This window comes from Bufo gargarizans, chromosome 2 (assembly GCF_014858855.1).
Source record: "Bufo gargarizans isolate SCDJY-AF-19 chromosome 2, ASM1485885v1, whole genome shotgun sequence".
Taxonomy (NCBI): Eukaryota; Metazoa; Chordata; class Amphibia; order Anura; family Bufonidae; genus Bufo; species Bufo gargarizans.
In genome coordinates, this window is record NC_058081.1 from 196,435,639 (window position 1) to 196,447,883 (window position 12,245).

Consider the following 12,245-nt stretch of genomic DNA (forward strand, 5'->3'; position numbering starts at 1 on the left):
TAATCCTTATCACTTGTTTCAACAACAATCGATCATCGAGGCGATTGCAAAAATACAACAGTAAGCATGCACTCATCCGACAGCACAGAAGCTGAATGTGCACCTGGCCAAGTTACTGGTACTACAGTCCCTCCCTTTTCATGTAGTTGAATATGGAAGTAGTGTGTAGTAGAATATAGAAATCATTTTTTTTATGCTCCCCTTAGAGGAACCAGGTCTTAATGATGACCATCCTCATGTTTTGCTGGCTTTACTTCTTCCAAATCATTCTTCAAAGTCTCCATGTCCTAGAAAAGTCTGCAAAATGCATAGAGAGGAGGAGATGGACATATGGACATATCATTGGTATTAGATGATGTGGAAAAGGAGGAAAAGCAGATGGCAGAAGGGTTCTGCCTGTAAGGGAGGAGAGCAGTTAGGGTTGAAGAAGTGGGTTCACAACTAGGGGGGTGGGGGCTCTCTCTTGTGTCACTCTGGGAATACCCCATGACCGTTTTTCTCTCTTTAATCAGTTAGCCAAATCCAACTGCCGGTCACCTGCTGCACCTTGAGGTACTCTTCATATGTAGTTTCAGGGTGCAAGGGTTAAAGGTAAGTGTAACTTTAATTATTAGGTTAAAATCTATATAGCGGTCAACTGTTGGCCCCATATGGCCCAATGTAATTCTCATAGAAAAAGGGATTTTTCAGGAGACTGCAGGCCACAACAGCAATACTTTACATATTATGCCATACACCTAGCTAGCCAAACCCCATACCAGTAACAGCCCCTGTTTGGCTAACATATTATATGGCACCTAGTTTTCAGGCTCCTATCCTTTATGGCACTAATGCTCCAGCCACGTTTGATCCATGCACAATATTCTGTCCTTAACTGTAATACATGTTTAAAATGAAATACCATCCAGTTCATCATATATATTTGTACAGTTTTCGACTTTACACTTGAAATAAGTAAATCATATCTACAGTGTTAAAAAATAATTTCTGGTCTTTCACTAGTTTTCCATTTGACAGAACAGAGCCATTTACAGTTTTAGGCCTCATGCACATGAATGTTGTTTGTTTCCGTGTCTGTTCCGCTTTTTTTTTTTTTTTGCGGATAGGATGCGGACCCATTCATTTCAATGGATCCGCTAAAAATGCGGACAGCACGGTCCGTATCAGTATGTCCATTCCGTATCCCCGCAAAAAAATAGAACACGTCCTATTCTTGTCCGTTTTAGGCATTGTTACAATGGATCCGCAAACAAAAACGGATGGCATACGATGTCATGCGTTTTTTTTTTTCTTTTTTGCAGATCTGCAATTTTCGGACCGCAAAACATGCGTGCATGTTGCCTTATTGTGTACATTTTTATATTTATTCTCAGTCCGTCTCTGAAAGTTCTTCATTGTTCGTATTGTTTTCAGAGCATATAGCATGGGGCCCATTTTTTGTTTTGCATTTTCATTTTTTCCTGCCAATGTTCCAATAGCCATAACGTTTTACATTTTTCATTCAATTAGCCATATGAGGGCTTATTATATATATATATATATATTTTTTTTTTTTGGGGGGGGGGGGGGGGGGGTAAGTTGTACTATTTAAGAGCACCATTTAATTTACCTGTCTGTTATTGCAAAATGGGAAAAAGTGTTCACTATGTGCTAAAAATGTCATAACGTCCTTGTTCTGCGGCTCAATACAGATACGGCGATACCCAACTTGAAAAATTTTTTTTATCTACTATAAAAAAAATTAAAACCTTTGAAAAAAATCTAAATTTTCTTCGGATAACCACTTTTTATATTTCAGTCTACAGAGCTATATGAGGGCATGTTTTTGCGGGATGAAATTTTGATTTTATTGGTATCAATTTTGTGGTACGTATGACTTTTTGATCACTGTTATGACATTTTTTTCTGGGGGGGAGGGGGGTAAATTGACAAAAAAAAAACGACAAATCATGTTGCTTTTATTTTTTTCTTCATTATGGCAATCAGTGCATGTGAGATTTTTCCCATGAGGCAATACCGAATATGTTTTTTTTTTGTTTATATATTTCTATATGTAAAATTGGGAAAGGGGGGTGATTTAAACTTTTTACATTTTACAGTGTACAACTTTAACCCTATCCACCATCCACCCTAATCATCATTCCCTGTCATTGTGGCTGGGTTTCCGCGGTATGATACAGCCGGCATCCACCGCGTATGGAGAAAACTCAAGCCAGCAGCCCGCTCTATATATTCCCTCAGCCACCGTGACGTACAAGTACACCAGATTTATAACTATTTGTGACAAATTAATTAGTAACGAATCAAATTTATTTTCTAAGGGCTCTTTCACACCTGCGTTCTTTTCTTCTGGCATAGAGTTCCGTCGTCGGGGCTCTATGCCGAAAGAATCCTGATCAGTTTTATCCTAATGCATTCTGAATGGAGAGAAATCCGTTCAGGATGCATCAGGATGTCTTCAGTTCAGGACCGGAACGTTTTTTGGCCGGAGAAAATACCGCAGCATGCTGCGCTTTTTGCTCCGGCCAAAAATCCTGAACACTTGCCGCAAGGCCAGATCCGGAATTAATGCCCATTGAAAGGCATTGATCCGGATCCGGCCTTAAGTTAAACGTCGTTTCGGCGCATTGCCGGATCCAATGTTTAGCTTTTTCTGAATGGTTACCATGGCTGCCGGGACGCTAAAGTCCTGTTTGCCATGGTAAAGTGTAGTGGGGAGCGGGGGAGCAGTATACTTACCATCCGTGCGGCTCCCGGGGCGCTCCAGAGTGACGTCAGGGCGCCCCACGCGCATGGATCACGTCATCCATGCGCATGGGGCGCCCTGACGTCATTCTGGAGCGACCCGGGAGCCGCACGGACTGTCAGTATACCGCTCCCCCGCTCCCCACTACTACTATGGCAACCAGGACTTTAATAGCATCCTGGCTGCCATAGTAACACTGAACGCATTTTGAAGACGGATCCGTCTTCAAATGCTTTCAGTTCACTTGCGTTTTTACGGATCTGGCGTGTAATTCCGGCAAGTGGAGTACACGCCGGATCCGGACAACGCAAGTGTGAAAGAGGCCTAAGTTCGGTAAACTGACCAAATGAAATTTTTAAAAACTTAACTCATCATTAATACTGTTCATAATATATGGCTTTCCAGAATATTTTTCTAATTTAAAAGCACAGTTCTTAAAAGGAAGCTTCTAAAATCAACAGGTGATCCATTCTAATTTGTCTTTAGCGAGACCATGAGTTAGGTTTAGATGGATTTGACATTTTCATATAAAGTATCTAGTAATATGGTAGTGAAATGAGGCACAAACAGAAAAAAAAAAAAAGAATTTTAGACAATCATGCAACATATTTTTGCTCAGAACTAAGAATGTTCCTCCCCAACTTTATACATTTTACCTGTAGGCGACTCAGGTAATATTCATAATGAATTATCCACAATTAATCCGATTAATCCCTTCTGGACCTCCTCTCTACATGTATGGAGGAAGTCCAGGGTTTAAATATAGCACCAGCTCAGAAGCTGATACCATAACCCCTGGGTTCCTGCTGTTTTACAAAGAAGACATCCAGAGGCAATGTCCATGATCTGCGATAACGCCAATCATGGACATTTAACCCCTCAGATGCCACAGTCAATTGCGACCACGTCATCTGAACAGTCATCCTCGGAGAGCTTGCTTCTGGCGATCAAGTGACCACCTTGTGCCGAGACTGCAGGAGCTCTTCTGTTGCTATGGCAGCCTTGGGCCTTCTGAAGGCTCTGAGGCCTGTCATAGCTAAGTTTCTGTCAAGTCTTGCCCTCGGCAGGGCTTTATAGGAACACAGTGAATACTTATAGACTGCAATGTTAAATTGCTGAAGTCTATAGGAAAAACAATCAAATGATCATGTTAAAGTCCCCTATAGGGGGCTAAAAATAAGTGTAAAAACTGTGAAAAAAGGTTTTGAAAATATAAAAAAAAGTTTAAAGATAAGAATTCAAATCACCCCCTTTCCCCATTTTAAAAATATTAAAATAAACAATAAAAAAATCATTGGTATTGCTGGTCCCAAAAGTCCGAAAATATAAATGTACAAATCCCATATGGTAAATGGCATAACAGAAAAAGTCGAACTACCTGATTCGCAGTTTTTTGTCGCTTCATCTGCCTTGAATAAAAAAAGTGATCAAAAAGTCATACACACCCAAAATGGTACCAATAAAAATAGCAGCTCGCGCTGCAAAAAAATGAGCTCTCACCCAGCTCCGAAGACGTAAATATAAAGAAGCTATGGTGAATCCCATATAAATCAAGCTATCCATATAAAGCTGTCATCTTCAAACATAGGAATCATGCCAATGAACTGGGGAGGGGGGGTGCTTATGGATGAGTGTGGGGGTTATGGATGAGATCTACAACAAATTATACTATTTCACAAATGTGTGATCTACTCAATATTTCATAGCCCATAAATTAATACATAATTATGTACTGATCTGGTAGAACGATAACTTATAGGCCAATCACTTTTTCTTTTCACTGTCATGTGACTTATTACTGTGTACCCAGGTAAATTAAACCCTTTCCCCATATAATTCCTTGCACTGACAGTTATGTGAGCGGTAATGGCCTGCTTTGCTTGTCATGGATATAACTCTTTATAGTCAAATTGTACTTTTAATACCTGTTGTAGCTGAATATGCTACTAATATAGGTATATTATCCTTGCCTGTTCACTGTGATAAGTCGTTAAATTGTTGATTTAACCTGCTTCTTTTAATAAATCAGTTTAATAAAAAAAGTATGAGGGGGTCAGAATAAGTTTTCCTTAATATATTAATACACAAGGAAAACTATAAAAATGTGGTAACGCTGCAGAATGAAGTTAACAGGCCACATAAGGGGCACTGTAAAAAACAAAATCCAAAAAACAATGGTGGAATTGCATTTTTTCCCCAATTCCACCCCATTTGGAATTTTTTCCAGCTTCCCACTACATATTAACTGGGGCCAATAGAAAGTACAAAAAAAAAAAAAAAAAAGCTACAGCTTTTGGATAATGACAATGAAAATGTGCAAAACGGGCTGGTTTACTGACCCTGCCTGCTGCTAGTTTGGCTCCATCTACAACATGGGACCACTTCTATGGTTTTTTTTTTTCCAGGGCCACTTTGAGTTTCCAATCCTCCACTGAGTGTGATTTCTGATGCCTGTGTATTACATAGGGGTGGTATAGCAGACATATATGCCAACCAGACTGGCATGTCAAAAAATCTTAATCGTGAGACAACCTCTTTAAAAACAGACTGTACTGAAATACGAAAGCCGTGTAATGTTAAAGGGGTTCTCCAAGACTATTAAATTCCCCCCATATGCCTGGGCCCCTCACAATAAATATACTTACCTCACTCCCTGCGTTGCCTCTGGTCCCCGCATCAGTCTCGGATAACCCCTTTAACTGTTAGGGCTGTAAAACCGTCTGTTTCCTCGCTATATTTTATGGTGGGTCACATACAACTTCTTTTAGATTTTATTTTTTAAATTGAAACAAAATTCTGCTAATTGAAGTGGCCGAGCAGAGTCAGAATTTCCATGAACATTGGCTGCTGGAGACTTCACCTCCTACACAGTGGATAATGACGACCCCCAGTGTCAGGAATGTGCAGAAATCCACAAGCAGCTGGCAGTAAGCGCCACGATGACAGCAATTTACTACTTAAACACTTACTTTCTTTATTCCTGTATCCACCTCTGCTGCAGGTGGGAACGTGCAAGGTGGACGGCCATGCTGAATGTGATACTTCAATAACAGATTGGGATTTAAAGGCACCCAGGGAACAGACAGAGATGATGGCGGTTCAGGAGCATTACAGTGGGCATCATGCAAATTATAGGCTCCTCTTTGTTGATCCTTGGTACTTTTATAGAGGCAGACAGAGGAGTCTCCAGACACATGGCTCAAGAGGTAGGATCCATCCTGGAGACTGCATTAAAAAGAACAAAAATAAAATAATTTGTGTAGAACCCTACAAAATAAATAATCTCTATGGCTTTTCTTCAAAATCAGCATTTTTCAGCTAAGCAGACTGTGTAACAATGCTGGATCTCCAAATTTAAGGACCTTTAGTCTTGTCAATATCATTGAGAAGAAGTGCTGCATGAAAACTGTCAGTGACTAGCACCAGATCTTTGTAAGTTTCTGGTTTTTGCTGCTATTCTTGGTACGTTGCTTTCTATTTGGAGCTCTATTAGATCACATTCGGCGCCTATGTTTGTTGTATATGGCTGAAACCGTTCCTAGTGCCAAGTGTATCCATAGGGGGTCATTCACCTGACCAAAGCCAAAAAGAATGTCCTTTTCACCTCTATCATGCCAAAATACACTGGTAAACTTTTTTTTCCGGTACGGAATAGCGTTGTAGATTACACTATTCCATACAATGGTATACAATAGCACCGCATGCCACTGTAAGCCTGTACAGTGGGATATGGCACAGCCTCCATATATCTGTATAAGCCATACAAGCGTTTCATCCATAGCACTGTGTGAGCATACTACTACAGGTGTGTAGCCAAACCTGCGATATTAACGATGATTCAAACGACTTCCTGTGTGAGTCACCATTTTCAGACAAGTGCCTTGTTTGTACGGATACATGTCTCATCCTGCCAAATACACATTTCCTCTATACGGCTGGCTGTGCTGGTTTACATTACAAATATGCAATATGCTAGCTTAGATAAAATCAATAAGAGCGCTCAGCAAGGCGGTAATGAAACCCTTGCAGACATTTCAATAACTGCTCGTATTCCCCAATGCTGACCATTTACAACCATGAGAAACATTTACGGGAAAGAGTTTGAAAGCTTAAAGGGCCTTCATACATACAGCCATTAACATCTGATACTTACCCGGTCACCCACTTTAAGATATGGTGAAGAGAGTTGAGACAGTTAGCTGGCCTGTATAGAAAGACAACCGCAAATCGTTACAAAGGCCCCGCCATGACCACAAAGTAAGACCGTCACTACAGCTCCATATCAGGTTGTCACATCCCTTTCTTCCTTCCTCAAAATGTCACTACATGCCAATCATGCTGCATTTCATTTCTGTAAGCTGTATGTTACGATCAAATCCTGTGCTTTCAAGAGATCATGCACCACCCAGGAACTCCTATGTCCATTTTCTGTAGTTCAGTAAATGGTTATCTTTTATTCATTTTTGTTAGGGCTCATGCACACAACCGTATGTATTTTGCGGTCCATAAAAAACGGATCAGCAAAAAATACGGATGACGTCCGTCTGCATTCCGTATTTTGTGGAACGGAACAGCTGGCCCCTAACAGAACTGTCCTATCCTTGTCCGTACTGCGGACAATAATAGGACATGTTCTATTTTTTTGCGTAACGGAAATACAGACATACGGAAACTTCAGATTTTTTTTTTTTGCAGACCCATTGAAATGAATGGTTCCGCATAAGGTCTGCTAAAAAGACAGAACGGACATGGAAAGAAAGCACGTTTGTGTGCATGAGCCCTTAAAGCGCTTTTATACTGTGCCAACCTGCAGACAATTATTGGGAAGGAACCATTTCTTCCCAATAATTACCTGGTCATCAGTGGAGGTGAAGAGCTGCAAATACAAGCAGCAATTACCTCCACTGTATGAGGATGAGCGATGGCTATTGTGATCTCTTGTTCACTTACTAATTAATTTTCTGCTGACCAGAAATGATGATTGAGGTGTCCGCACTAAAGATTAGCGCTCCTTCCCGACAATTGTCTGCTTGTCAGTGAAGGAGACCGCTATATTTACATGCAGCGATCTTCTACACATTGTGAGGAGGATTGACCTCTAATGTCATCGCTCATCCCCATACAGAATCATTGTTTGCCAGCAGCAGAGGCTGTTTAGACACCACAATCTGCTGCAGGCAAACAATGATTTAGGTGAATGCATGAAAGATCATTTCGCACCATTACAAAGGCAAATTGTGGCTAACGTGCGTTCCTATGAACGCTTGTTAGTGATGATCAGCCCAATGTTCGGGCAGTGTAAAGGCCCCTTTAGTTCTGCTAAATCTGTATTCATTAGTTCGTATGCTACTCAGGCTTGCATTAGAAATACAGAAAAGACAGAGTTACTATATACAACATTTTCTCAAATATAACCAGTCATTTACTTAGAGGGGTGGTCCCAGACAACTTATCACCTACCCAAACGCAGGAACGCTCCGCTGTTGCCCCGCTCTGCCCCCCATATTGCTTTGCTGTCCTGTATGCTAATCAGAACGTATCTGATTTTTTTTTTTTTTTTATCGATATGACTAGTAAACATGCTCTACAGTGCCAGGTACTGATACTGTAATGTCAAAACAGGTGAAAGGACCACTTTAACTTGTGCATAAATTAGTTGTCCTTCTGGGCCATCCCCCAGCAGTGATGTAAAGTGTCACACGGCAAAAGAGTAATTAAACCTACCTGAAGTTGTTCATGCTCTCCTTTAAATTTTCAGCAGTGATTTCTTCCAGCATGAAAAACTTAGAAGTTAAAGCATCAACATGTCCTATAAGGCAAAAGAAAAAAAAAGTTAGCTTGACTTGATCTTGAACCCCTTCAGGTAAATTGTGAACCCTATGGCCAGTTTACATAGCACAGAATAAGGTAAGGATACAATAATAGGAAATAACATTTGAGAAAAAAGGAGATTTTTGTATAACTTACCAGTTAAATCTCTTTCTCGCTCTTCCTTGGGGGACACAGACCTTGGGTATAGCTCAGCTCCCTAGGAGGCGTGACACTAAGTAAAACTGTTAAGCCCCTCCTCCATCAGCTATACCCTCAGCCTGGAGATAGAGGCTACCAGTTGCGTGTCCAAGTAGTGAAAGGATAACAACCAATAACGGAAACAACCAGCCAGCAACCCAACGGGGCGCCAGACCATAACCCTGTAACCAAACACAGAAGGGTGGGTGCTGTGTCCCCCAAGGAAGAGCGAGAAAGAGATTTAACTGGTAAGTTATACAAAAATCTCCTTTTCTCGCCCATTTTCCTTGGGGGACACAGACCTTGGGACGTTCAAGAGCAGTCCAAGAAGGGAGGGACCACAAACCCAAGGCGGAACACCACCAGAGCATCAGGAAACCGCTGCCTGCAAAACCAGGCGGCCCAAAGCAGCATCCGCTGATGCATGCGTATGCACCCTATAGAACTTTGTGAAAGTGTGCAGAGAGGACCAAGTGGCTGCTTTGCACAACTGTTCAGCCGAGGCCCGATGCCTCTGCGCCCAGGAAGCTCCGACTGCTCTGGTGGAATGAGCAGTGACGCCGAAAGGCGGAGGTCTGCCCTTGGCTCGATAAGCCTCAGACACCGCCAGTTTAATGAAACGGCAATAGCCACCTTGGAGACCGCCAACCCTTTGCGCGAACCCTCCGGAACCACAAATAGGGAGTCCGTGCGCCGAAAGGACCCGGTGACCTCCAAGTAAATCCTCAACGCCCTGACCACATCCAGACGGTGCAGTTCCCGTTCTCTGGGGTGGGAAGGAGAGGGACAGAGCGACGGAAGGACGATGTCCTCATTGATGTGAAAGGCGGAGACCACCTTTGGCAGGGAAGTCGGGACAGGCCGAAGCACAACCTTATCCTGGTGGAAGATCAGGAAAGGTTCGGAGCAAGAAAGAGCCGCTAACTCCGACACCCGTCGGAGAGACGTGACGGCCACAAGAAAGATGACCTTGCAGGACAGAAGGCGAAGGGAGACCTCCCGTAAAGGCTCGAAGGGGGCTGATTGGAGCGCCGAGAGCACCACATTCAGGTCCCAGGAAGGAACTGGAGGGCGGTACGGCGGAACAGAGTGAGCCACCCCTTGTAAAAAGGTCTTAATTGGCCCTAGAGGGGCCAGGGGACGCTGGAGAAGAATAGACAGCGCCGAAATCTGATCCTTCAGAGAACTGAGGCACAGCCCCAGGTCCAGACCCGACTGGAGGAAGGACAGGATTGTGGGAAGAGAAAACCGGAGAGGTGGGATGCTCCGGGACTCACAGAACCCCAGATAGGACCTCCAAACCCGATAGTAGATCCTAGAGGATACGGGCTTACGAGCACGGATCATGGTGCGGACTACGTCCGCGGAGAAACCCCGTCGCGTTAAGACGGCGGTCTCAATAGCCACGCCGTCAAATGTAGCGAGCCTAAATGCTCGTGGAAGATCGGTCCCTGAGAGAGAAGGTCTTCCCTGGAGGGCAGTGGCCACGGTGCGTCTGCCAACAGCAACATTAGGTCGGCGTACCAAGACCGGCGGGGCCAATCCGGGGCGATTAGAATCGCGGGGACGCCCTCTGCCGCGATCCTCCGAAGAACCCGTGGCAGGAGGGGAAAAGGAGGAAAGACGTACAGAACGGAGAATTCGCGCCACGGAAGGACGAGCGCGTCGGCGCCGTATGCCTTCGGGTCCCGTGCCCTGGCCAGGTATAGGGGGACCTTGTGGTTGAATTTGGAGGCCATGAGGTCCACGTCGGGGCGACCCCAGCGAAGACAAAGGGCTTCGAACACCTCTGGGTGCAGGGACCATTCTCCCGGGTCGATGGTGGACCGGCTGAGGAAATCCGCCGCCCAGTTGTCCACCCCCGGGATGTAAATCGCAGATAAGGCCGGCACGTGCGTCTCCGCCCAGAGGAGAATGAGGGTCACCTCTTGCATCGCTGCGAGTGCCTCCCTGATGGTTTATGTATGCCACAGCCGTGGCATTGTCCGATTGGATCCGAACAGGGTGGCCCCTCAGCAGATGGGTCCAGTGTCTGAGGGACAGAAGAATCGCCCTCAGTTCCAGAATATTGATTGGAAGTCTGGACTCCGATAGAGACCAAACGCCCTGGACGGACCGGGGAGGGAAACCCCCCCCCCCCCCACCCCCGTAAGCTGGCATCTGTGGTAATCACCAGCCAGTTCAGTGGAAGGAAGGACTTCCCCCTTAGAGGGATATGCAACCACCAGCCGAGGGAAGCCCGAGCCAGGGGAGGCAGAAGAAAGGTCCTGTCCAGACTCCTCGGTGATTTGTCCCAGGCCGACAGAATTGCCCTCTGAAAGGTGCGGGATCGGAATTGTGCGAACGGCACCGCTTCGAAACAGGCAACCATCTTTCCCAACAACCGCATGCTGGATCTGAGGGAAGGGCGGTGATGACGGAGGAGACTGCGAACCGACCCGCGAAGGGCCAGACGCTTGTCCGACGGAAGGCGGACCTCCGCCAACTCTGTATCCAGGAGCATCCCCAGGAAGATCAGCCGTCTGGAGGGGGTAAGGGAAGATTTGGGGTGGTTGATAATCCAACCGAACCGCGTCAGGGTCTCCAGAGTGAGTTCCACACTGCGGGATGTCTGAGAGAAGGAGGGTGCCTTGACCAGGATGTCGTCCAAGTATGGGAGAAGAAAAACACTTCTTGAACGTAGAAGGGCCAAGACAGGGGCCAGGACCTTGGTGAACACTCGAGGAGCCGTCGCCAGATCAAAGGGAAGGGCGACGAATTGGAAGTGATCGTCCCCCACCGCGAAGCGCAGGAAGCGGTGATGACATGGAGCAACCGGAACGTGGAGGTATGCATCCTGAATGTCGATTGAGGCCATGAAATCCCCTCTTTCCAGGGAGGCCACTGCGGACCTGAGAGACTCCATCCGGAATCTCTGCAGTCGGAGAAAACGGTTCAGGCGTTTTAGGTCCAAGATCGGACGCACTGAGCCTTCCTTCTTGGGAACCACAAAGAGGTTCGAGTAGAACCCCCTGAACCTTTCCGTCGGAGGCACGGGGGCGACGACACCCTTGTCCATTAGAGAGTGAATGGCCGCGAAGAAGGCGGCCACTCGTACGGGATCTCGCGGAGGACGGGATCGGAAGAAACGGTCTGGCGGAATGGACGCAAATTCGATTTTGTATCCGCAAGATACAATCTCGAGCGCCCATGCGTCTGAGATGTGGGCCCGCCATACGTTCCTGAATAGGAGAAGGCGGCCCCCCACCCGGGTGGGTGGGGGCGCACCTTCAGGCAGAGGGCTGCTGGCCTGTGGGAGCCCGTGCAGGCTGGGACTTGCGCCAGGTAGGTTGCGTCCGAAAAAACGGCTTCTTGCGTCTATCCTGGGCTGGGCCAGAGGAAGAAGAACTGGCTGCGGGTCTAGACCCGGTGGGCTTGCGAAAGGACCGAAAACGGGACGAACCAGCGCGACCACGGGGGGCGCCCATTGGCCTGGACTGGGGGAGGTGAG

At 45.7% G+C, this 12,245-nt stretch overlaps 1 protein-coding gene across 3 annotated transcripts in view; it reads right to left on the reverse strand.

Annotated features, from left to right (window-relative positions):
• The window catches only part of ICE2 (interactor of little elongation complex ELL subunit 2), a 135,011-nt gene that overhangs the window by 31,696 nt on the left and 91,070 nt on the right, over positions 1-12,245 (reverse strand). For all 3 annotated transcript variants that reach the window (XM_044279861.1, XM_044279862.1, XM_044279860.1), the window contains 3 exons: positions 8,471-8,555; positions 6,900-6,950; positions 5,716-5,971 (listed from right to left, as the gene is read on the reverse strand). In XM_044279861.1, coding sequence (XP_044135796.1) covers positions 5,716-5,971; positions 6,900-6,950; positions 8,471-8,555 — 392 coding nt within the window. The remainder of the gene's footprint in view (positions 1-5,715; positions 5,972-6,899; positions 6,951-8,470; positions 8,556-12,245) is intronic.